Raw genomic sequence first — 27,288 nt, 5'->3', positions numbered from 1 at the left:
TATTTTAATTCCTGGGGAGAGAGTGTGGGTGATTGTGCAAACCACTACAGATTCTTTTGTCGTACTAGGATTTAAATTATAAATAAAGATAACACTGCAATGAGTCAGGCCTCACACCCAGCCCTGCCTCTAGTTGGGTCCTTATTCCCTATCCAGCTGTCCTGAACCTGCCCCACCTGCCAACTCCTTAGGGAGAGAGGTGCTGGTGGGAGTCAGTGCCGTTGCTTGAAATAGTGCACAACGCTGAGAGCAAGAGCCACGGGGCCGGAGCTTTATGAAGCCTCTGTGGGTTATTTATATGGTCTCAAAAGGAAGCATCCTGGGAAAGTTCTTGTTGATATTTTTAGATCTGATGCTTGATCTGAAGCTGCTGCGCTTTCATTTTCGAACAAGCAGAGATGGAAGTGATAGATGCTGTCTGCAGGGCTGCTCTGGAGGTCTGGCGGGCCTGCCTGACAGACTAATGGTCAGCCTGCCAGGGCCCAGGCCCGCCTTCTGTCTCTTCTAGCTCTGGGACGTCAGGAGCCGCTGACTCCAGCAGGTGATGAAAAAAACCTTGGCTGTGGCGGCCAAGTCCGAAACTCCGACGTGTTCCCCTGGCTCTGAGTCCCTGTGCTGTTGGCACACACGGGTCTAGTGTCTTGCTTGACTTCTGTACTCTGTTTCTCTGAGAATGAGACATGTATTTGCATAATAAGCCCTTGGCTGGAAGGAAAATGGTTTAGAACTTAATGAGGTGGTTAACTGGTTAAAACTCACAAGCACACAATAATCCATGAGCTTAACTCTTTCAGAGTCAGTGAAGGGAGTTGAGTATTGTTACTGGATCATTGCTGTAAGCACTTTTATTTACCCGTTCAGAATCAGTGCTCTAAAAAAAAGTGTCAATAAATAAATAATTTAAAAAAACATTTTTTATATCATTCCCAAGGATTTCTATGAATCCTGCAGCTTTGTCAAGAAAACAGGGGGAGAAGGAGAAGGTGGGCGTTCGGGTCGTTTGCTCTGCAGATATGATTTGTCATAAAAAGTTCATGGAGCCTGACCAGGCAGTGGCGCAGTGGATAAAGCATCGGACTGGGATGCCAAAGACTCAGGGTTGAGACCCCGAGGTCGCCAGCTTGAGCGCGGGCTCATCTGGCTTGAGCAAAAAAAAAAAAACCTCACCAGCTTGGACCCAAGGTCGCTGGCTCGAGCAAAGGGTTACTCAGTCTGCTGAAGGCCCGTGGTCAAGGCACATATGAGAAAGCAATCAATGAACAACTAAAGTGTCACAATGTGCAACGAAAAACTAATGATTGATGCTTCTCATCTCTCTGTTCCTGTCTGTCTGTCCCTATCTGTCCCTCTCTCTGACTCTCTCTCTGTCTCTGTAAAAAAAAAAAAAAAAAAGTTCCTGGATCCTGGCTGTTGCCCACTCCAGCTGAATGATCAATTCATTTGAGGAGCTGAAGAGTGTTCAGGGATGAACAAAAAAAGATCTTAGGCCGTCATGGTTCAGCCTTGCGTTGTTTGTCCCCGGGATCCAGACTGTGACAGGTGGTGTTCTCTCACACACACGAAACGTATAAGGATGAAGTTGCTGGGGTGACCCAGGAGGACGCCTGCGGAAGCCACAGCTTCCGCCCTGCCTTTGTGGTCTTCTCTTGTGGCCTATGGACATTATTGTCATTTTTGTAATGTTATTTTATTTTTACCTCTTTATACAGCAGACCACAGAAACGGGTGACGACGAGGATGACCAGCCTCTCAGCCTGGCCTGGCCGACCAACCCCCGCAAGCAAGTCACGTTCCTAATTGTTCTCCCCATAGTGTTTCCCCTCTGGATCACCTTGCCTGATGTCCGCAAACCTGTGAGTCAAGAGTTTTTACATCTATTCTTTGTTTAAGAGCATGATATATAACCGTATGCATAGTCTGCTTCCATTTATCTTAAAAGGAAAAGGGTTAACATATATACATGTGCATGCTCATCCATGCCTGAAATTTGTCTGGCTAGACACACAATAATAGAGACTGCTTGGGTTATTGATTCTACATAACAGACCACCCCAAAACTTAGTGCTGTTAAACAACCACCATGTTGTGCTGCTCATGGAGTCTGGGGACCAGGGATCTGGACAGTTTATCTCTGCTCTACCATGTCTGGGGGCTCATCTAGAAACACAAAATGGCAGGAAATGACACACATGACTGGGGGCCTGGAATTATCTGGAGGCTTATCACTGACATTTCTGGCACCTGGAGGAGATGATCCAAAGGCTGACTCCGCTGGAATTGTCTACTAGAAAACCTTGTCATGTTCTCTCCATGTGACGGGCTTCCTCACAGCATAGTCGGTGTCTTACATTAGAGGCCAGGGCTCCAAGAATGAGTACTTCAACCACAAGGTGGAAGCTGCAAGGTCTCTAATGACCTAGTCTCAGAAGTCACATAGAGTCACTCCCTACAACTATACTTCATGGTCAAAGCAGTCATGATTTGTCTTGATTCAAGGTGAGGAGAAAAAAATTCATCTAAACTATGTCAGGGTCATATAGTATATGACACGCTCGGTAGGAGGAATATAAAAAAATTTGCAAACATGTTCTAAAACCACCACTGTGTTATCCCTGAGAAGGGGAACTGAAGGTCTGAGCAGGAGGGTGATTCACATTTTGTTGAATATTCATGTGTATGGATTATTCGTTGATTTAAAAAAGAATTTAAAGAAATGCATTCATGTAGTACAAATGTCTGCATATCTGATCTCTTTATTTTTATCATTACTATAATCAATATTGTTTTCTACCATTACCATGTACTGGGTGTTTTAAACAAAATACCATCTTAGGATCAACAAAGCATAATCTGAATGTAGATCAAATCAAAAAAACATCCCCTTCCAGGGTTGTTAAACTAGATTCTAAGGCCATTGCCCCAAAGTGTGAAAGAACTAATAAAAGATAAGAAGAACAGGCTCTACTTGTTATTATGGCCCTACACACACATACTCATTCAAGAAGTGGGTGCCTATTATGTATTAGACTCTGCCCTAGGTATTATCAATCCAGTATATTGTGGAATCTCAGGAAACAACTACTGTAAGAAAATATAGCCTGACCAAACAGTGGCACAGTGGATAGAGGATCAGCCTGAGATGCAGAGGACCCAGGTTCAAAACCCCAAGGTCGCTGGCTTGAACACACAGTTGCTGGCTTGAGCATGAGATCATAGACTTGACCCCATGGTTGCTGGCTTGAGCCTAAACATTGCTGGCTTGAAGCCCAAGGTTGCTGGCTTGAGCCCAGGGTTGCTGGCTTGAGCAAGTGGTCCGTGGCTCAGCTGGAGCCTTCTGGTCAAGGCACATACGAGAGCGCAATTACAGAACAACTAAGATGCTGCATTGAAGAATTGATACTTCTCATCTCTCTCCCTTCCTGTCTGTCTGTCTCTCTCTTTCTCTCTCTCTCTCTCTGTCTGTCTCCCATAAAAAATTAAAAAATAAAATAAGAAAATGTATATGTTTATATATATGAGAAAATATGCATAAATAATTGGTATAAGTAGAAAGAAACTTAAGTTCTCATGCCTAGTCACTTCCTAGAGCAGGGAGCTGAGATTTAGTTTCTGGTCTGAGCAGCCACAGGGCTTGGGCTTCTCATATTTTATGATGTCAGAAGGTGGAAATCTGGAAAGATTTCTAAAAGCATTTGCAATAGAATAGTGTGGTAACATCCAACATACTTTAGCATCAAGTCTTAATAGTCCTATGATGATCCCACTTTCTTCACTTAAAGAAGACCCCCTCAGGTAAGGACTCCAGACATTGAAGTTTCCTAGTGAACTTAAAACAGTATTTAGAGTTCTTTATTTGAGACACAATAGCAGAGCACCTGCTCCTGTGCAAAGGCCTGGCCTCCTGGCAACTTGCCGCCAAATAGCTGGAATAGGTTCAGTTTCTTCTCGGCTCCCACCACATGGCATTTCCGAGATGTGCTTGCTCACATGAGCTTGCCCACTCACTTGCTTTCTCTCTCTGTTTCTGTTGCTGTGTTTAGATGCTTTTGCTCATCCCCTGGAGGAATGTCAGGGAGAGAGACATGGTTTTGTAAATCCCCAGAGCAGGCCTCATGTAGTCAGTCCAGTGGAGAGAGGGCTGATTGACTAATAAGAGGATGTCAGCACACAACTGCTGAAGCAACCAGGAAAACATGCAGGAGTGGGAGGAACTTGTCAATACCTGAAGGCTCAGGGCTCGCAGGGTCGGGAGGGGTCCCTAGAGAAAGGACTGACAAAGTGCTCATCCTCCCCATCATCTGAGCTGTCAGCACGAGGAAGCCTTCCGAGAAGATCAGAGCTCTCAACCAGCTGCTCCCGGACAGCAACCAAGACTCCACCATGGCAACAGTTACCTGGGTCACTACAACTGTGCTGGCTAAAGGGACAGTTCCCAGGGGTGCAAAGCAAGAGCACGCAGCTATACACAACACTGACCTCTGCAGTGCCATCGACAGGTCACTCACTGTGCGCACAGCTCGGGAGCCAGCCCCCACGGCCCGGGTCAGGCTAGCCCATGGGGCCTGTGCTCCTTGCAGCCCCAAGTGCCATTCCTGGGACGCAGTGGGATTCTTCTGGCTTTTTCTGAGTATACTATGTGCTGTCTCAAGCAGAAATGAGACTCTCAGACAGAATAGTTGGTTGTTTTTAGATTTCTTCAACAAATATTTATTGAGTACCCATTACATGCCAAGTACAATAATATGTGCCATAAACGAGATCTAAAGACACAGAATTCACAATTCTTATATTTAAGCAGCTCTAAAGTTAGTAGAGGAAATTGAGCATGCCCGCCTGTAACTACCAAGCATGACTGCACAGCTGTGTCAGTGAGAGGAGCTGGGCTCCCATTCGAGCCTGCTGACGCCAGAGTGTTCTCTTTCTACAACATTGACTGCGCTGGTTTTAAGACTCAGGAGCTCTGCAACCTTGAGAGAGTCACTTCTCAACTCCGGACCTCATTTTTCCTCTTCTGTGAAATACAGGGTGGAAGCTCTCTAGATTCCCAGCAGCTGTGACATTCCACGGGTAAGGAAAGTGTACAGAGGATAACCATCAACACAGTACTGCAGATTTAAGGTGACCGTACAACCCAGTTCGCCCAGGATAGTTAAGTTTACTCTGGGTCCTGGTTTGGGAGATGAATGATTATCCTTTACACGCACGAAATGCCAAATGAAAGAATGCACGCGGCTTCCTCATGTAGTGCCACAGGGGTCTCTTGAAAAATTATCCAGGAAGAGGAGAGAACAAGTCAAAAATTATTAATTAATAGACATTTGCTACTTCTCAGCGCCCAGCAGCTCTGCCTCCTCAGTATTTTTTTAATCACCCGTGGAGATGAACATCCCAAACCTTGACAATAATTACAAAGGAAACATGATTTTTTTTAAAAAAAAAACATGTACATCCAGTTTCAGAGTAAATAGCACTCCCACTTGTTTTTATTTCTAGTTCATTTATATGCAAATTATATGACAGTGTTTGTTGTATTATGCATACTTCCAGCTCAGATAATTAGCATGGGCTTCATTTTTATGGTTTTCTTAAATTAATGGCTTTGTTTTGAAAGTTAAAAAAAAAAAAAAACTAAAATGTAAACCTTAATGAGAAACATGTCTTTGACGAAAATTGAAAATAATAAAGGAAATAAAGACCCAAAAAGTTCTATTCCCTCATGTTCTAGGATGAGTGTTCTTGCAAATCAGGAACACAGCCAATGAGGTATCAAACATGGCTCAAGAGAGCTAGGAAGGAACTTGAGAACCCAGCAAGGTTTTTGCAATTTTCATCATATACTGACTCATTCACCAAGTAGATTTATTATGTCTGCTATGTCCCGAGCACAGTTCTAGCAAGAATTAAGTGACCACTAAACCCAGAGAGGTTTAATGTCTCATCCAAGCACAGCCAGCTAATAAAAGGTAAAGCCAAAACTCTAGGCCAGGTCTCTAAAGTCACATGCTCCTTCCTGAATTCTAGTTTTGTCATCTCTTAAAAAATCAAAACACATAATATTGCAGAATGACAACTGCCATTATTGTCTGAACACTTATTGTGTGTCAGGCCCTTTGCTAGATGCTTTAGGGGGAAGAAATCCTCAGAATAACTAGATATTGCTATTCCCCCAGTTTACAGATGAAGTAATTGAAGCTTAGAGAGATAATTTGTCTTGGGGCACATCACTGGTCACTGGTGAGCAGGGATTTTTATACAAGTCCTATTAATCCAAAAACCACACTTTTAATTTTTAATAGGATTGTTTTAGAGAACTCTGTGAAATATGTATACCCCAGAATCTTACACAGAGTAGATACTCAGTGAATATTTGTTGAGTTTAAATCGGTAAGGATATGGCTAATTTGTGCAATGAGCTAATGTTCAGCAACGTTTTGCAAGCCAAGAAAATATCACTCTGATGTACTAAAAGCTTCTAATGAGACCATTAGCTGTCAATTATACAAGTAAGCCATTATATTGGAACAAAATGGCCGGCACATGGACACAATTTGCGTTTTTGCTAATTAGTGGTAGGCCCACCCCAGCAGATGTCAGGATGAGCCACCATTACTAACCATAAATTGACATGTCAGACTTTGGCTGCAAGGGCTATTTTTTTCCTTCCACGGAGACTGATAACTAAATAACTGCACCGGTGCTACTAGGCAGTGATGTCTAGAATGAGACTGCAGAGTCCAAATAAGGGGAATAGCCCAGGAGAAAAAATGAAGAAGGAATACCCTGGGCTGTGAGTCTGGAAATGGTAAGGTAGCTTGACAGTTGGGAAACACTTAACTAAACTGCTGGTGCATGAGGAGTTGATGCTTCCAAAGCAGGAACAACAGGGGAGGCTGGGTGCGGCAGATGGCCACGCAGCCAGAATGCTAGTCTATGTTTCCCTGATGCTCTTTATATTTTCTAGCTTTCAGAGTATAGGCTAGTATTATAATGATGATGATGATGATGTATCTGTAGCTGGGTATATTTTGAGTGTTATTGGTTGTTTTTCTTTTGGAAAGAGTTGGTATAACCTAGATATTAGGAACACATGCTGTGTAATCAGACAGACCTAGGTTTGAATTTTATATCTAGTTCAAGATCTGGGTACAGAATAGGTACCAGCCTTTACCTACCCTTAGTTAATAATGAAGACCTGAAAAGTTGAGAAGAAACATTATTTTTAAACTTTTTTTTTTTAATGAACCCCTAATATAACACTAGACCAAGGTACATTTGGATGTTCATTCGTTACTAATTGGCTTCTTGATTAAGAATCATAAGCATCATGAAAGGTGAAGTCATTAGTCAAAAAACATATACATATAACACAGAAATATAAACAATAGGGTGGCAGTAGCCAGAGGGAAGAGGGGTGGAGGTGGAGGAGGAGGCCAAGCGGGGTGGGGAATATGGGGACAGAAAGAAACTTTGCTTGGAGCAGAGGGATCACATTGCAGTGGGCAGATGGTTTTACATTGAGTTGTATACTTGAAACCTGTATGGTTTGGTGAACCATGTCATCCCAATAAATTAAAAATAAATTGATTAGTTAAAAAAAGAATCATAAACATCAAATTTTGAATTAGAGAGGTTTTGACTAATATTGATTTGAACTTAGTTGTTTTAAATCTTTAATCTGATTCCTTTCTACCTTTTGACTGGGAATGTGCTGTGGTTCAGGCGTGATAGTTTTTAGATGAGAAATATATTCAAATGATTTGATTCTGAGTTGTAATGTTATCTCAATGGACAGACATATACAAAGGTACAGAAATTAAAATAATAACTACATCCTTTGTAAATGAGCTAGGCAGGAACGAGAGCCATCTGTGAAATGAGGACTCCCCCAGGATATTCAGTACAGATGCCATTCCATGAAGTATGGAGACGGTGCTCCGTCCCCTCAACAGGATGCTGAGAATCAAGCTCCCTGGGCTGTTCAATCACATGTGTGCCCCACACAACCGGCAGGGCCCTTCTCCTAGCTGTGACAGAGAATGGCCGTGGGAGATGAAACCCTCATAGCATTTAGGATCCTAAAGCAGTGACCTGTGACCAGAGGAAAGGGATAAGGACTGGAATCAGCTACACGCTTTGCTGGAGAAACTTGGGTGTTCTAGTCAATTCCAAGGTTCAGGAAACCTGGTCTCCAGAATCCAGCTGAACTCCTCATGTTAAAGGAATTTGCTTTCAAAAGTGAATGTCTCAACCTTCACACTTTGAAAAATTGATTAAATTTTCCCCCCCATAACCTATTAAACTGCTCACATCCCCAGAAGGGGTCTGAATCTTTGGCCAAAATAATTTCCTTCTAAGGAAGGGAAGAGGTCAGGAGAAGCATTGGAGAATAAGGTTGTGACTCACTATGGCTGCTGCCTCCCCAATTTAATCAAGCCCTCTGGTCTTACAGATAGCCCAGCTAACAAATGACCCCAAAAAAAGCACCAATCATTAAAAGAGAGAACTGATTATTGTGAAATTTAACAGAACTGTGCGAATGATAATGAAAATATATTGAAAACTTAAAATTAGTAAAAAGAACATAAGTCTGGTTTGGAGCGATAGAGACTGTGTTCATCTTATGGATATTCAAAAGATTACCACGTACAAGTTTATCTTTTTCTTTTAATGGATTCCTCAGAAGCCTTAGCAAAAGTGTTCTATGTGATTGCCCATGGTCAGCCCTTCAGACAATTGAGATAGCTTTCATCCCAGTCAACTCCAGGATTCATTTCTCTGGACAAAATTGGATGGCATTATCAAAGCAAAAAATAGATTGTTTCTCAAAGTGGAAAGCTTTGAAATAAAAAGTGTTTGGCAATAATAGGTGACAGGCTCTCTGAGAACATTTTGTAAAAAGGGCCTCCACAGAAAACCACTAATGTTAGCACAAGCCTGGATTTCCTCGTAGTGGGGTCAGGGAAGAAACTGCATTTTGAGTGTCTCATTCTGGCTGATGTTTGAAGGAAATTTTCAAAGTGCTCACACTGTAAGCCTGAGATTGCACAAAGTCCAGTGGTAGAGGCAGAATTGGATATAACATAGTTAGGGATGGAGAACAGGACTGAAAGCGTCCCCTAGAGTGCCTACCCTGCCACCCCCACGGAAAGCAACATGGACGGCATCTGTCTACTCCTATCTGTATGTGTGGTTCCAATGTCCTGGACTGGCCATCATCAGGGATCTATAGAAATTGTGGTGACGGCTTTTTCTGTGTGGCTTTTCCTGACTATTAATAGGACTGTTAATGAGCCAATCTATTTTTTATTTTTCCTGCTTCTTGTAAAATGCAATTAATCCCCATAAATTTTCTGGCTTTTGAAATAATATGATACATGAGTTGAAGTGACAAAAACTGATTCTGATGAACCTGAGAAGAAGAAAGAAAAGGGAGCTGGAGAGGAAGGGAGCTGTGGGGGAGTTGATAGACTGAAGGCAAGGCTGAGCATTCAGGCCTTGGGAGGGGCATCTGGCACCCAGCAGCAGGAACGGACATTCTCATCAAGAGATTTCTATCTTGGGCACCAGTTTTGCAATGATTTGGCTCTACCCAAGTTCACAGACCCAGGAGAAAACCTTATTTTCCCTAATTGACCAGGGTGGGTAGGGCTTTTTGGTTGCCAGTGCTGCCGCCACTGCAGGTTGCACGGGCAGATTGAGCTTTGGACGACAGGTCCGCCTCAGCTGGTAGCACTGACACTCTTGCCTCTTCCTGCTTCTCTTTCAGTCAGCGAGGAAGTTTTTTCCCATCACGTTCTTTGGCTCCATCACCTGGATCGCAGTCTTCTCTTACTTAATGGTCTGGTGGGCACACCAGGTAAGACCATGATAGCAATGCCAGCTGCCTGGTGTTGTTAAGTTGTTAATCAATGTGTTTTCTTCCTGAGACTGTCACAACAATATTGCATAGGATGAGGCAAGTTAAAAACTCCAGGACTAAAGGAATTTACTCCACTTAACTATCAGGGTCTCCGGGCCTTTCCCTGTAGCGTGATGTCAAATCTGCCTGGCCCCATCAGGCACGAGGAAGGAGGGCACACCTACCTGCTTCTGCCCTCTGCAGCCTGAAACCAGGGTACTCAGGCCTGGGAGGCGTGTCCAGGGTTTGCCTGATTCGGTGGCACTGACTCTGTCTTGAGCACCTACTCACCTTCTAACCAACCTTTCTTTCTTTTGTTTTTTCAATTACGGTTTACATTCAATATTACTTTGTATTAGTTTCAGGTGTACAACTTAGGGGTTAATCACATACTTTGCACAGTGTGTCGTCCGGTATTTCCAGTACCTACTTGATACCATGCATAGTTATTACATTATTGATGCTATTCTCTATACTGTAATTTACATCTCTGTGACTATTCTGTAAGTACCAATTTGTACTTCTTAATCCCTTCACCTTTTTCACCCAGTCCCCCAAACTCCCCACCCCTCTGGCAACCATCAATCTATTCTGTGAATCTATGAGTCTATTTCTATTTTGTTTGTCCATTGGTATTGTGCTGTAGATTCCATAATATAGGTGGAATCATGTGGTGTTTGTCTTTCTCTGACTGACTTATTTCACTTAGCATAATACCATCTAGATCCGTCCATGCTGTCACAAATAGTAAAATTTTATTCTTTTTATTGTCGAGTAATATTCCATTATATACAGTGTGTCTGTAAAGTCATGGTGCACTTTTGACCGGTCACAGGAAAGCAACAAAAGATGATAGAAATGTGAAATCTGCACCAAATAAAAGGAAAACTCTCCCAGTTTCATACCTATTCAGTGCAGTTCAATGTGGGCTCACACACAGATATTTTAAGGCTCCTTAGGTAGCTATCCCACCCTCTACAGACTCGTCACTGACTGATGGCCTACCAGAACGGGGTTTCTCCACCAAACTGCCGGTTTCCTTCAACTACTTATCCCACCGAATAATGTTATCCCTATGTGGTGGCACTTTGTTATAAACGCGCCAATATTCATGTTGCACTTTGGTCACGGGTTCGAATTTAGCAAGCCACAGAACACACTGAACTTTCCTCTGTACCATCCACATCTCTACTAGCATGGCCGTGGGCTGCTCCGCTGTATACACGGTGTTATGTCATCATCTGCGCATGCACACATGCTGCCACATCATCCTACAGAAACTGGGAGGGTTTTTCTTTTATTTGGTGCAGATTTCACATTTCTATCATCTTTTGTTGCTTTCCTGTGACCAATCAAAAGTGCACCATGACTTTACGGACACACTGTATATGTATCACAGCTTTTTTGTACACTCATCCATGGATAGGTATGTGGGTTGCTTCCATATCTTGGCTGTTGTAAATAGGGGTGCATATATTCTTTTGAATATAGTATTTTGGGTTTCTTTGGATATATCCAGAATCAGTGGGTCATAAGACAGTTCCATTGGCTCTTAGGAAAAGACCTGTAAATAAAAATATTTTTTTCCTTGAGCATTTTATAAAAATAGTGATTTTTTTTTTCACTTTTACCACTTTTATCTCAATACCAATCAAAATGCCCATCACAAGAAGAAACTCTCAGAAACTGTTTAGCACATGAATGAAAGGATGAGATGTGAAGGTGTTATGTTCTCACATGTAATAGGGGTTACCATCATTAATTGTGCACTGTGTGCTGGGTGATTCACGTGCCTTTGTTCTTGTAATCTTGACAATAACCTTTGACAGTTTGTATCTGGGTACAAATCATATGAAGGAGGCACTATTATTGTTCACAGTGTATAGACAAAAGAGTTAACCTTAGAGCTAATAAGAAAATTGCTCGGGATTATATAGGTGGCAAATAGCCAAACAGAGATTCTAGCCCGACTCTGAGACTCCAAAACTCATGCTTTTAATCTCAACTATAAACTACCTGAGTTACAAACTGCTCACTTGTATCCTTTGATTCACATAAACTTAAAATTATTATATTCCTTAATATAAGTAAAATATAGTAATTTGAAATAAGGAAATATATACCAAGAACATATATAGAAAGGCATCTCAACAAATGTTGCCAGGATAGATTTTTATATGCCAAAATAAATGAATTTAGATTAACCGCCACCTCACACTGTTTTAGAACAGTACCACAGTTCTAAAACATAAGAGCTATAACTATCAAACATCTGGAAGAAAACATAGAATATCTATATGACTATGGGTTAGGCAATGAGTTCTATGATATAATACCCAAACATGATCCATAAAAGAAAAAACTGATTAATTAGACTTCATCAAAACTAAAACTTTTGCTTTTCAAAAAATATTTTAAAATGAGAAAACAAACCACTGACTGAGAGAAAATATTTGCAAATCATATATATCTGATAAAGCATCATATCCAGGATGTATAAAAATCTCTAAATTTCAAAGATAAGGCAAGCATCTACAAGCATCCTAACTTTTTAAGATGGATGAAAGATTTGAATAGATTTTTCTCTAAAGTAGATATTCAAATGGCTAATAAACATAAGAAAAGATGCTCAACATCATTATTCATTAGAGAAATGCAAATCAAATCCACAGTGAGATACCACCTCATACCCACTAAGATGGACATAATAAAAAAGACAGCCAAATTCAAATGTTGGAGAGGATATGTATAATTGGAACACTTTTATATTCCTGGTAAGATGTAAAATAGTGCAGTCACCTTGGAAAACAGTTAGGCAGTTCCATAAAAAGTTAAGTATAGAGTTACCTCGTGATCTAGTGATTCTACTCTTGATATATACTCAAGAGAAATGAGAACATCTACACAAAAATTTATGACATATATATACAGCAGTATTATTCAAAATAGCTGAAAAATGGAAACCACCTAAATGTCCATCCACTGATGAATGGATGAGTAAAATGTGGTCTATCTACTATATATGATGAAATCTTATTCCACAGTAAAAAGGAATGAATTACTGATACATGCCACATTGTGAATAAACTTCTAAATTTTATGCTAAGTGAAAGAAAAGCCAGTCACTAAAGATCACGTCGTATGATTCTGTTTATCCAAAATGTAAAAAATAGGCAAATCTATAGAGACAGAAAGTAGGTTAATAGTGCTTTGATTTGGCAAAGTAGAGGGAAATGAGGAGAGACTGCTAATGGGTGTGGAGTTTCTTCTTGGCAATAAAAAGGAATATAGGAAAGCACTAACAAAATCAGTGGGAATAGCCTGACCAGGCAGTGGCACAGTGGATAGAGCGTCGGACTGGGATGCCGAAGACCCAGGTTCGAGACCCCGAGGTCGCCAGCTTGAGCTCAACGTCGCTGACTCGAGCAAGGGGTTACTCAGTCTGCTGAAGGCCTGCGGTCAAGGCACAACAACAAAAAAAAAAAAAAAAAAAAAAATCAGTGGGAATGTTGGCTGATATACTCAGAGTTATTCCTATAAGATATATTATTACTATCATAATTATTTTAATGGCATTTGATTTCAGATTACTCTTCTTGAATATTTCCTCAAAACCCCTGGTCCCCTGAAGAAGTTCTCTTTGCCCAAAATCATTATTTTCCACATTAATTGAGAGACACCTGCTACCAATACCTGGCAAAAAATCATTGCAGAGGTGGGCTGCTTCTCAGCCTTCAGATTTCCAGGATAAAAGCACTGTTTTCCATTTATAACATGTAATAGCTTTTCCTAAGAATCATTTTTATTCTTTCATGTACTGATAATTTTAAAAAGGTGGTTTTTTGTTTTCACTTGCTGGAAGATGTGCTTTTATAGATACTTCTCCTTAGCCATCCTAGAAAACATCATTGTACAGAGTTCCATCATTCTCTTTTTAATGATTGTCTTAATTCCACAATCTTGTTTTCTTTTCATTCCCTTATAGAAAAACACAAACAAAATGCCTGAAACAATAACCATTACAAAAAGGCCCAGAAATATAAAGAGAAGCCTTGCTTTCCAATAATAGATGAGAAGTTTTTCTTTCCTCCCATAGAAGTGCTGTTCTCTTTTAAAACATCCACACAGCTGATCAAAATAGCAAATTCTGTTCTAAGAAGTCTAGCTCTAATTCTCTCGTTCGTGCTTTCTAACTATAAAAGCCATGAAGATAACAAGAACACCATTTAGTGCTCAACTATTTTGGTACCCACCGTTTACCAATAATGAATGCTATTTGATACAATTATTTGGCAAAAAATAAGTGCCATTTTCATAAAATGCTTTATTTATATTTTCCCTTCATTTTTCTTATTTTTATATAGTTTTTGCATCATGAATCTTTATCTTAGTAAATTTTATGGGTGATGAAAACCTGTGGTTAAAATCCATACCGCATCTAGTATGAGAAGTTAATTCTAAAAGTCAAATAGAACCCTGTGTCTCATTTAGCCAATAGTACATTTTTGCAAATCCTCCTTAAATCAAGGCAGGGAAGTACACCACAGAATATTATCAATAGCACTGGATTTGGATTCTGAGTGGTTCTATCGTTTGCTTCTATTAGAAATCGAGAAAATTCCTCCAGTAGATGACTGATGTCCTTTCTAGCTCTAACCCCCTCTGATGCTCCCCAAAGTGATCATGGATGCTGTCCCATCCATGCACCCAACACCTTGCCTCTGATTAGCCAGAAGTCACCTTCAGTAAAATATACTCAAAATGAGATTATACAGAAGTTCTCCTTCAGCGAAAGTTTCTCTAGAGCCACACAGATCATCACGGGTTTGGTGTACAATGAAAATTCTTCCTTATCCATTTGATTGCCCACATTGTGCACTGACCCACCAAACCAGCTCTGTCTCTGCTGCCAGAGCCCGGATGGCTGCACGTGGATAGGTGAGAGAGGGGAGGGAGTAGTGGCTGAGTTATCACCGCTCATATTTATCAAACATTTACTGTATGTCTGACAATGCACTATTTGCTTTATAAGCATCATCACATATAATTATAGCAACTCTAAGGGGGGATGTTATTATCCCCGTCTCACAGATGGGAAAAACTGAGCCTCAGGGAAGTCGGCTACTGACTAGGATTTGCCCACAGTGTTCTCTGTATCCTATGCCAGTGCTCCGGCCGTACCACCACACCTCCCCTCTTTAATTCCTGTGTTCTTCTGTTTGTACTAGCATTTAAACTCCAAATATAAATGAGTTTTGAAAAGTGGCTGCTTTAGAACTTCCTCTAAGAATTTAAATTATTAAGAATGTATTAAATACATTAGAAATTATTGAGGGTGACAACCATTTAGTCAGTTTCTTTACGGTCTTTGAAAATGTTTCACTCCAAAGCTAACAAAAAAGACAAGTCAACAAGGAGAATATTTTCCTCAAATAGGACACTCCTGTGCAAAACTTTTTTTTAACTTTTTTTCTAGGAGAATCATTAAAAAACATGCTAGTAATCAAACTCACATATGCAGGTTGATTTGTTTATTCAGCAAGTAGGTATGGGAGACGTACTGTGTGCCAGACTGTGTTCTGGGTAATAAGAAGGCCCCAGTGATCTAGGGGACAGTCCGTGAATGTGTGCAGCGAGGACAGGGTGAGCTAGTCCACCTACCAGGCTCTGAGGAGGCATGATCATCACAATAAAAATAGCTCCCAACAATGCCTTTAAACTAGTAAGAACTAAGCTATCACTTATGGATTAAAAAAGGAACTTAGACATGAGTTTATTCTATTCCCTGAAAACCTTTATCTTTACATGCTACTTCAGCCCTTTAAATTTTTTTCAAAAATGCTGGACATCATCAGGTAGGTTGTTGGAACCAAACTGAAAGCATTATCTTAAAGGTTTTTAGTTGACCAACTCCAAAAATATATATAAAGCCTTCTAAAGTCCCAAGAAGACAAACAAATTCCTCAAGAGAATGGAAGAGCTTCCATCTGAGACTAGACCAACTGTGCACAATAGAACTCATCAATCTTGAAAAGCGAAGACCAAAAAAATATATATAATTTCCCCCACTTGCTTTTCAATACTGTGTATAATTTACTGTATTACCAGTTCTGTATTTACAGTTCTGTATCACCCAAAATCAAGTTTCCTATGGAAATTATAGTGATAAGTGTTTAAGATTAGGTTGCAGACACCAGGATATGTTAAGGAACAATGGGGAGTCTGGGTGTAACTCCTTCACCTTCTATGGTACATCCAAGGGCGTCTGCCACAGGATTCGGTGCCATCGTCAGGCGTTGACTCCTGGAGCCTCTGAAAAATTGATTTTTGTGACTTATTTTCTGTTTCCCCTGCCCAGTCTCAGGCACCACATAGAGGCTATCCTCTAGCCCTCTACAACTCTTTTTTGAGAAAATCAGTTAAATCCTTATGTGAACATTCCCAATCTCTTGGGTCTGAATAGCATTAAAGTATAAACTCTATGGCGATGATTGCGGCTTGTTTCTCTTTATCATTTCAGTACTCAGCACAGCCCAGAGTAGAAACTCATTAAAAGGGAGTTACATTGAAATGTTTGTGATTTTGATGGTTTTGTGACTGTAGACACTCATATGTTTGTCCCTGTCATCACTTTTAGGTTGGAGAGACGATTGGCATTAGTGAGGAGATTATGGGTTTGACCATCTTGGCTGCTGGGACCTCCATCCCTGATCTTATCACCAGTGTCATAGTGGCCAGGAAGGGGCTTGGAGACATGGCTGTATCCAGCTCTGTTGGAAGCAACATTTTTGACATCACCGTAGGGTAAGTAGAGATAGCTCTATGAAGGTGCACACCAGCGGCGTCACTGACTTGGAAGCAGTGAAGACAGGACCAGGATCTCTGAGCCTGGAACTAACCAATATCAATAGAAAGTAAAAATTTGGAGTACCATTGGGTTTCACCAACTCCATTTTTTTCACTTTCAGAGAACTTAGTGACAAACGAGTTATCCCTAGACAGGCAGAAACACATACCTACATACAGAGTGGTGTAGAAAATAAGAGAATTTCACTTATATAATTGCATTGGCTACATGTTGTGATTATTCAGCATGTCTGAGATGATCTGGTGGTTTCACTATATTTTTTTCATATTCTAATTTTAATTAAAGTCCCTACCAGACTCAGGTAAGATTTGGATTGTAAAGCAGATTGGAAGAAACATGGGCCCAGCAAAACTATCTTATCTCCTTCCTTGGAAAATGCTGGCAGGTTCGCATCATCATTTGTTTATCTGTGCTTGTGAAGATACTCTAGGATTTCTGAAAGTCAGAAGATACGTTCTGTTCTTACAGTTAAGCAAACTGGAGTTCCCTATGTGAATAATCTATAAAGTAGATCACATTGGGGAGGGGTGCTGTTACTTCTGTCATTTTATCTAACTTGTCTAAAGTAAAATTAGTCTAATAAATAGCCTTAAATGGCAACCCCCTGAGAAAATAAAACATAGGATATTATCCTATATTCCCAGAAGAAATAGGCTGTTGACACTTGAATTTGGAAATTCACTAAAATGGATCTGCTCTCTCATTGAACTTCTTAAATATTGCTCTCATACCTTTTCATTACCTAATATATATGATCATTTTTTTGTCATTCATTGTCCACCATGTGCATTGTACATACATTTTTATCCATTTAAACCACACAGAGATCCACAAGATATTTTATCATCCCCATTTTTCAGACAAGAAAACTGAAGAACACAGAGTTCAAACAACTAGTAAAAGAGATAGTTGGGATTTGAACAGAGTCTGTGCTCTCAACTACAGTACAATCTGTGCATAAAATCCTGCTTTCAGCTTTCACTGTCTGAACTACCTTTAAGTTCCAACGGTGTCCTCTCCTACCATACGTCCTTTCTTCACTGGCCTTTGTCATTCAAGATTCCTCCCTGCCTGGAAAACTCCAACTTATCCTCCCAAAGTCAACTAAAATGAGGGCTTCTCTAATTCTCTTGGGCCTGACCTGGGAGCTTTTGCTTCTGTATACTTTCTGAACATTGTACTCTTGTCATGGTCATGTACATCAGTCTGTTTGCTAGCCTGTGAACTCCCCGAGAGCAAGAACTCACCAAAACCTAATACATTGCCTGATGAATGGTAGTGGCTTGACAAATGTTTGTGGATCGATGATGAATGGATGGATGGAGGAATGGGTGGAAAAATGGATGTATGGAAGGATGTATGGATGGAAGGGTGGAAAGAAAGAAAAAGAAAGAAAGAAAGAAAGAAAGAAAGAAAGAAAGAAAGAAAGAAAGAAAGAAAGAAAGAAAGATGAGTAGATGGATAAATGGATGGATGGGTGGATGGATAAATACCCTGAAAGGTGTATGTTTTAAAGGAAGCGGATCCTCACTATAAACAGTGTTTCTTAGTTCCACTGCCTACACATTTAGAGTAGTTTTCTTGGTCAAACTCTTGAAAAGAAAGAAAGAAAGAAAGAAAGGAAGAAAGAAAGAAAGAAAGAAAGAAAGAAAGAAAGAAAGAAAGAAAGAAAGAGAGAGAGAGAGAGAGAGAGAAAGAAAGAAAGAAAGAAAGAAAGAAAGAAAGAAAGAAAGAAAGAAAGAAAGAAAGAAAAATAGTGTTCTATAGTATAAAAGAGAAAATCCTAAAAATTGGGGGAAATTACATGTGTTCTAAGTCATATTTGTCATGTTTTTGGAAAATAACTATTCTAGGAAATTGCAAGATTATTTTTGTCCATTGTTCTTAAATTGTGCATTTAATAGCAAATGAATGTTTTAAGAAAAATCCTCTAATCCTACTACCAAGGAACAACTTTCAGCTTTTGTATTTCTCTTCTAAATATTTCACAAAGTTTTCTTAAGGAATAATCAGTTTTGTCCACATGAAGGGCTTTTTTTTTTTTTTTTTCCAAAGTGAGAAGCAGCGGGGAGGCAGACAGACAGACTCTCGCATGTGCTGGACTGGGATCCACCCAGCATGCCCTCCAAGGGGTGATGCTTGGCCCCTCTGGGGCATTGCTTCACTGCAACCGGAGCCATTTTAGCACCTGAGGTGGAGGCCATAGAGCCATCCTCAGTGCCCAGGCCAATTTTGCTCCCATGGAGCCTTGGCTGTGGGAGGAAAAGAGAGAGATAGAGAAAGGAGAGGGGGGAGGGGGGAGAAGCAGATGGGCACTTCTCCTGTGTGCCCTGGCCGGGAATCGAACCCGAGACTTCCACACGTGGGGCCGATGCTGTACCGCTGAGCCAACCTGCCAGGGCTCACTCATGAGGGGCTTTTATTTTTCCATTTTAAAGGCCTTTGTGCCTGGCACAAAGTAGGTAGGCATCTATCAGTAAAGTAGTAAATCACCCATTTTTCTAAGCTTCTTCATAGCTTTCATAATTTAATATTTTATAGCTTTAAAACATCCAATTCTGTGCTTTTCAGTTTAACCATTATCCTTTAGTAAGCACTTTTCATTTTTTCCAATTTTCTGCTATTGTGAGTGTTTCTATAGACAGTTTCATGCAGAAAAACTTTCCCATTTAATTATTGTAATTGGGATAAATTTCTTCAAGAAATATTAATGAATTAAAGATTATGAGCATTTTAATGGCTATTGATGTAAAAGGCTTTCCCAAGAGTTTGTACCAATTAAAGTATTTGGCAATATATTGAATGTAAAAGTTTTTTCATAGTCTTGCCTACATTTTTTTTTGCTTAAGATTAATACATATGGAAAAGAATTTATATATGAAGCATAAGTTAAAAATCACTAATAATCCATAACCCTTTTTAAATTCACATTATAAAAGTACATTGCTATTTTTTTTTTCTGAAGTGAGAAGCAGGGAGGCAGAGAGACAAACTCCTGCATGTGCCCAACCAGGATCCACCCAGCATGCCCACCAGGGGGCAATGCTCTGCCTATCCAGGGCGTGGCTCTGTTGCAACTGCAGCCATTTTAGTGCCTGAGGTGGAGGCCATGGAGCCATCCTAAGCGCCCAGGCCAACTTTGCTCCAGTGGAGCCTTAGCTGCAGGAGGGGAAGAGAGAGATAAAGAGGAAGGAGAGGGGGAAGGGTAGAGAAGCAGATGGGCACCTCTCCTGTGTGCCCTGGCCGGGAATCGAACCCAGGACTTCCACATGCCGGGCCGATGCTCTACAACTGAGCCAACTGGCCAGGGCCACATTACTATTTTTATATGTATCTTTTACTTTTAAATATAGAATTATATCATGAATACTTGCCTGCATCTTCATAAGCTTATGACTTTTAATAACTACAGCACATTATGTCTGCTTAACAGTTCAGTATTTAACAATTTCCCTATTATTAGAGATTAAGGTGTACCAAATTTTTCACTCAGAATAACACTGGAATTATTATTTTTCTGGATAAAGTTATATCTGTATTTTGAATTATTTATTGTGCTTTGTCCCTGACAATAGAAGTGATAGGTCAAAGGTATGAAAAATGTCATTTTTCTCCAAAGGGTTTTTACCTATTTGTAGTGCCATTAACTACCTCTTTACCAGAAGTGTGTGTGTGTGTGTGTGTGTGTGTGTGTGTGTGTGTGTGTGTAGCTTAACAGGCAGAGGGAAGTGTGGAGGAAGAGTTCCCAGGACAAGTCCCAGGAGTGGTGTTTGTTTCACCATGTCAGGCACTCCCCTCACCTTTTCTGGCTTTTCCTTGCCAGCAGCAGGGTGCCAGAGCTGCCCCCTCCTGCCGAGAGCTGGAATTGCACCTTATTCCCTGCCAGCCCTGTGGGACTCATCCCCACCTGACATCTTCACTGAAGTGAAGCCAGGCCCTTGTGAGCAAAATGCTTGTAAATGATCACCATGAGGCAGTTGCATCAATCACTTCCACTTGGCCCAGGTTAACATATGTACCTAGATTGGGGCCTGCTTGTGCCAGGCCCTGGGATTTCAAAGCTATGTAACATGTGGGCTCTACCTTCACATGCACTCTCTCCAACAGAGAAGACAGATGTGTAAGCTCACTGTCCCTTTCACCTAATTATTTCTCTCAAGCTATTTGCTTTTCCTTTGGAGAACTCTGTGTTTGGAATGGGCGCTTCCACTTCCACACCACGAAGGTGAAGCAAAAACTGAATCTCCTTTAGGCTTAGACTATGCAGGGGGCTCAGCCCACTGGTGGCTGGGTTCCTGTTTCCCTAGGCAGCCTTCCACTGTTGGGCTCCATGGGTAGAACTTGCCTGCGTCTCACTCAGCCACGTGGGGATGCACCCCCCACCGAGTCCTCGCCCACTCACTCAGCCACGTGCCGCCCCCACTGAGTCCTCGCCCACTCACTCAGCCACGTGGGGATGCACCCCCCACCGAGTCCGGTCTTCAGCCACGTGCCTCCCCCACAGAGTCCTCGCCCACTCACTCAGCCACGTGGGGGTGCACCCCCCACCGAGTCCCGTCTTCAGCCACGTGCCGCCCCCACCGAGTCCTCGCCCACTCACTCAGCCACGTGGGGATGCACCCCCCACCGAATCCTGTCTTCAGCCACGTGCCTCCCCCACAGAGTCCTCGCCCACTCATGGTGCCCTGGCAGCCAGCTTCTCTGATGTCTTTCAGTCGCCACTCTGGCTAGGAAACAAAAGTGCTATCGTATTTTCAAAGTCACGTAAAAGGAAAGATCAGTATAAAATACATAGTAAAATATGTAAGCTAGTGTCTTCCTGAAATCTATCTATCTGAAAGGTCATTTTTTAGTGAGAGGGTTGTCCCACATTTTCCAATAGGAACTGCAGGGATCTATATTGGCCCCCACAATCATCATTCATTTTCACTTGCTTTTCAGATTGTTAAGTCATGGCTATTCACTCCCTCCATTTAAAAAATCATTTTTCCATTTTCACTGCAGATTTTCATCTTTTCTCCACGTCTTCTCCTTTCACCCACATCCCCCAGTTCACCTCTTTAAACCTGACAGTGACACATCTCAACCAGGGGGAAAAAAATTATTTCAAATAAAAAATATTTTAAATCCAGTTCAGAAATCACCTGCCACAGACAGATCTTTGATCTTATTCGAATAAAGGTTTTTAAAGTTCACCTGACTTCCTTATGTGATTGTCTGAGCCAGCCATGCCTCAGTCATAGTGAGCCTAACAAGACACCCTTTTCCAATTACAGAATCCGAGAAGCTAGTGTTGTTTCACATGCCTCCTTTGACATGTCTGCCTGCTCCCCTGCCAACCCTGTTCTCTCCCTCACAGGCTTCCCCTGCCCTGGCTCCTGTACACCATCATTCGCAGATTCCAGCCTGTGGCCGTCAGCAGCAATGGCCTCTTCTGTGCCATTGTCCTCCTCTTCATCATGCTGCTCTTCGTCATCCTCTCCATCGCCCTCTGCAAATGGCGGATGAACAAAGTGCTGGGCTTCATCATGTTCGGCCTGTACTTTGTGTTCCTTGTGGTCAGCGTCCTCCTAGAAGACAGAATTCTTATGTGCCCGATCTCCATCTAGCAGGAAAAACCATATCTTGATGGTCCCTCCCTGCTCTGGGTTCTAGGCTCCTTGACCTCTGGGGAAGAGGCAGCTGGCGCAGAGCTCAGATATGTGGAGTGTCCCTCCTTGGTGGATGTGAGGAGTGGGGACTCATACTTCACCCGCTCACTCACAGACTGCTTTCACCCTTGCCTCCTAAAATGGCTTCATGCAAGAGACAGCGAGACCTGTCCATCTGAGGCTTCCCTCCACTCACCACTGATAGGTACTCCTCGCTGGTTGGAGGTATATTTATTGTGATGATGCAAACAGTGACAGAGGCTGTGCATGTACATATAAGATATACATATTATAAATAGCTGCACATGAACACACCCCATCTGTTCCTGAACAATACCTCTCCTTCCATGCCTTTAGGGTAATAACAGACCTGTATACAAACTCAAAGAAGGAAATATTATATATATTAAAATATATATATATAAATACAAATGCATCTTTTCAGGGATAGCTCTAGTATATGTATAGTACCTATTTGAAGAGGGGCATCAACCTTCTGTCTGAGTTTTACCTCTTAAGTTCAAGAGGCCAAACTAATAAAATCATTGCTGTGACCTTCAGACTACCTTGGACTTACTAGGCTCCTGCCTGGTAAGGTGGGTGTTTTAGTGAAATAGGTTTCAGGAGAGAGGGCTTGGTGGAGTGGTTCTGTAGGGACCCTGAGTTGAGCCCTTCAAAATGTTTTCACAAGCCAAACAGGGAAGACTCTGCCCATGCCCACTGGGGCACACTGACCAAACCCCACAGGGTTACTTGAGACAGACATAGGTAAAACCCAGACTGAGTCAATACTGGTTTGGGGACAGAGGGAAGGTAACCAGGGTTGGGTTTGGGGGGATTTATAGATATATATTGCCCAGCATGCAAGTAGAAACTATGATTACAAACAAAATTAGCACTCTTCTAGGACAGCGAGACTATATAAACTGAACCTATATTATTCCAATGCATGTCCCATTATCATCAAAAGAAGGGAGGCAAGTTTAGCTATGATTATCATTTAGCTATATTGTGATGCTAAGGGCTCACATATAATCAAAACGCTGCCTAAAGAGCCTGGACATATAATAAGAGATTCCTTAAAGAAATTCCATCCAGTAGTGGTACTTAGTGAGACTTGCCACCTAATGGGAATGTAAGGGCATAGTTCTTTAAAGCATCTTCCAATGTGGTCACAAAGGGCTTCAGTGTCTAAAGAAATCATTATTCCTTAAATGAAACTAAATTGGCTCTGATCAATACTGCTTGGGTTGAGGCACCTTAGAGATGTTTGAAAAGGCATTTGCAAACTAGAATGGTTTCTGAGTCTCATGTCTAGTGGTGCCAAGACCAGGATTTAGTTAAAGTTCATGCAACATCCATGTCTGTCCTGCCATCGGAACCCTATCTGGGACTCTTTCTAGCTTACAGAGTACACTGAAGACTATACCCGGCAGCGTCCCCCCGCTGGCTTCAAGCCAGTCACACTAAGGTTTTGAATTTCCAGTTTTGCTCAGCATTTATGGGATATTTTCATTGCCTTCATTCAATTCCCCCAGGATCTGTTTGACACCTTGTATGATTTCTCAGATCTATGTGAATAGAAAATAAAACCAGCAAGGGATAAAAACAGGCAAACTAAATTGATGGAAAATGCACAGTCTTTCATTTCCCCAAGTTACGCTTTTCCTAAAATCCGTTGAAAAAGTCAGTAGAGGATGGTTCATTGTTCGGTACTCGTCCTCCACCTAAGTTGGCACACGCCACATATGGGGAGCTATACCCTATGTGTTCTTGTCTCCAGTGTATTGTGTCACAGACGCTGCTATGATTTTGGTGCGAGCACATGCCTCCTAACATAGGGAGACAGATGCAGAAGTCACAGCTGAAAAACAGAGAAAGGAAGACCTGACAGCCCCAGATCAAGCTCAGTATTCCTTCCACAAAAACTCAGCTCACTCCACAGAGCATGGCAACAGTAGTCAATGCCCATCTTTGCTCCTCACCCACAAGCAAAAAGCACTTCTACGTGGAGGCCCACTAAGAAAGCAAGAAGTCAAAATGGCGCCACCCAGGAGGCTGGCTTTCAAGTCCCCTCAACTTTGCAAAGTCTGGTTTTCAGCTGTGTAAAAGAACCTGCATCAAAAAGGGCAACATTTTGCATTGAGGCAAGAATTTGTGCTAGTTCCTTAGAGTGAAAGAGAATGAGCAAGTGAACTTTTAGTCAAAAACTCAGCTTGTTTTCCCCGTGCATGACCTGAAGAGGAGCAAATTTGGTTATGGCATAAATATGTATTATTGACTGGTTTGTTATTTGAAAGGTTTGAATAGGTGACTTTGACTCCACTACAAATAGACCGTATCAAGTCAGGAAGGACGAGTGAGGTCTGGGGCAACCGTTCTTACTCCAGCACTTCCCACTGCTCCCCCTTGCCTCCTCCCTTCCCCCCATTAACTCCCAGATCACAGCCAAGACTCAAATAAGCAGCCACAGAGCATTTTACTTTCCTGTGAACTTCATTTCATAGGGAGTGTTGTGGTCATTAATGAAGATTTGTACTGGAGAAGACACTATCTCAAGGTCCTGTTCCCACCTCAATGACCTGCTCTGAGCCTGATGTACAACTGCAGTGCCCCCCCTTCTCCCTGCCACTGCTAGACCATGCTGTCCCCCTGTTATGTGTCTGTGAGGTTGTGTGTGGCGCCAGGGTCAATCCAGAGAGAAGTGTGTGGGATATACCAGTAGGTCTTTAAAAGCATTAGACCATCAACATAAGGAACTTTCCACATCAGTTTTTTTCCTAAGTAGGTCTCTAAATGCACCCCTACTGCCTTTTCTGCATGTCTGTATATGTATATAGAGAAATATATATATATTTATACCAGACCTATATGTACATGCTCAGTGTCACTTACATCATCACCCTCTGACCCAATCACATTCAGGATTCAAAAGCAGGAAGCATCAGTCAAGTTTGCCATAGTGAAGGAGAGTTGTGCTCATCAACAACCAAAGGGAACATTTCTTCCAGATCTTGTAGGCTTTGTTCTGTGCACATGCACATACCAGCATACACATCTGTGCCCACTCCATAGATTCTCCCACCCCAAAGAATATACATTTACAGCCTTACAGAAATGGTCAGCCATATCCTCAATGCTGATGGAGACACAAAAAATACACAGCAGAAGAGCACAGAGGGGAAATATGGAACACAGATACTCTCTTCACTTCCCTGGAGCAGGATATAAAATAATATCTAAAATTCAAGAGCCAACTTCTTACTACTCAATCTAAAACAAGCGAGCCACACCCAAATGGTTCCATTTACCCATAGCAAACCAAGCAGGTGTTGCTTGCTGTCACCTCCCCTGTCGCCAAGCCAGCCTCAGGACAAGAGAATGCCCAAACAGAACCTTCTAAATCGCATTTAGGGGTACCCACACTGAATCTATCTGCCCTCAGAAGCTCACTAGCTCCCGAGGAACTGAGCTGGAGATTAGAAGATGTTGATACAGCCTCTCAGGCCGTGAGCTGAGCCAGGCAGTGACAGAGCGGGAAAGCACGGTACATGTGCAGAGAATAAGAGGCAGGGTTGTTTATCAACTTGACAGATGCAGGAGATATCCTAAAGCCTTTTCAGAATATTATATAAAAAGAGGCAGGGACTATTTCATATTTGGGGAAAATGCTTTGTAAGGCTTCTAACAGGTGTCACCTGACAAGGGCCATTCTTATTTACTTTCTAGGGAAAACATGAGTCATGTGGTTTGGAGCCTTTTCAGCCAAACAGAGCTGCCTCACTGGAGAGACATTTGATTATATTAATGTACATCCATTCTTGGGCAGGGAGAGAGCTGGCAGACCACCCACCATTGCTCATAGCCCTTAAACTGTCTCTCCTGTAACAGGGAGATAGGAGACGAGCTCTAAAGGGAAGTCCCACTCCCACACCACCACACCAGCTTTAACAGAAAGCTGGCCAGCGAATGACAACAGCTAGAGCTGCTGGCCAGGCAGACAGTGGAGATGGGACTTCTGTTAACTGCTCTGCTGAAATTACTGGCTTGCCATATCTGACATGGGTAACATGACATATCTGAATACAAGCATTTCAAAAAACTTCAGTATGCTTTCTTCTTTATGTCTACCAACACACACACACACACACACACACACGATTATGAGGATGCCATACTCCCTTGCACCTGGGCAGATTGTTACTCAGTTAATTAAGTGGCCATATTATAAATAGGCAGCTCTGTTCCAAAAGTAATAAAGGGAAAATATTCTCAGGGTGATTTCTGGAGAAATCAACTGTCCCCTGAAAGCTCGTTATAGAAGCTGATGCTCATTCTCGCTAAGCCAGATCTCACATGCCACCTGGCGTAATATTTTTAAAAGACACACTGTCAACTCTTATAGCTTCCTCAGCAATATTGTCTTCAATTAGGACCTGTCATTGAAAGAGAGTTCATGGGAGAGCTGAGGTGGTGGTGGAGAGTAAGGAAAGGAAAGGAAACAGGATCTACTTTTAGTGGGATTCCCAAGAAAGCAATCGTCACATTGATATATATCCCTATGTAGTTTAAAGTAATTACAAAATTCAGGCTTTTTTTAACCAATTGTAAGAGCTTATATAGAGTCCCAAATTTTAAAAAAAAAAAATGTCCCCTTTCAAGAAGGCCTTGGGAAAGATGGATAATTTACCCCTAGTTTGCTGTCTATTTAACTTTAGCCTCTTGCCTAAGAATCTTTGTTTTTTTTCTTTTTTTAATCTCACAACTTCATATTCTTTAAAATGAATAGCAGACCAGAAAAGCAATAAAGGCTATACTCACAGCCAGCTAAACTTCATTACTTATTATTACATCATCACAATATTTTTTTA

The 27,288-nt window shown here is 41.6% G+C and overlaps 1 protein-coding gene across 2 annotated transcripts in view; it reads left to right on the top strand.

Annotated features, from left to right (window-relative positions):
• The window catches only part of SLC24A2 (solute carrier family 24 member 2), a 269,177-nt gene extending 242,128 nt beyond the window's left edge, over positions 1–27,049 (top strand). For both annotated transcript variants that reach the window (XM_066368254.1, XM_066368253.1), the window contains 4 exons: positions 1,710–1,853; positions 9,767–9,856; positions 16,536–16,702; positions 22,126–27,049. In XM_066368254.1, coding sequence (XP_066224351.1) covers positions 1,710–1,853; positions 9,767–9,856; positions 16,536–16,702; positions 22,126–22,375 — 651 coding nt within the window. In that variant the 3' untranslated portion in view covers positions 22,376–27,049. The remainder of the gene's footprint in view (positions 1–1,709; positions 1,854–9,766; positions 9,857–16,535; positions 16,703–22,125) is intronic.
• Positions 27,050–27,288: the final 239 nt, after the last annotated feature.

This window comes from Saccopteryx leptura, chromosome 2 (genome assembly GCF_036850995.1).
Source record: "Saccopteryx leptura isolate mSacLep1 chromosome 2, mSacLep1_pri_phased_curated, whole genome shotgun sequence".
In the NCBI taxonomy this organism is placed as follows: domain Eukaryota; kingdom Metazoa; phylum Chordata; class Mammalia; order Chiroptera; family Emballonuridae; genus Saccopteryx; species Saccopteryx leptura.
The sequence above is the reverse complement of the archived record's forward strand: the minus strand, read 5'-3'. Positions and strand labels throughout refer to the sequence as shown.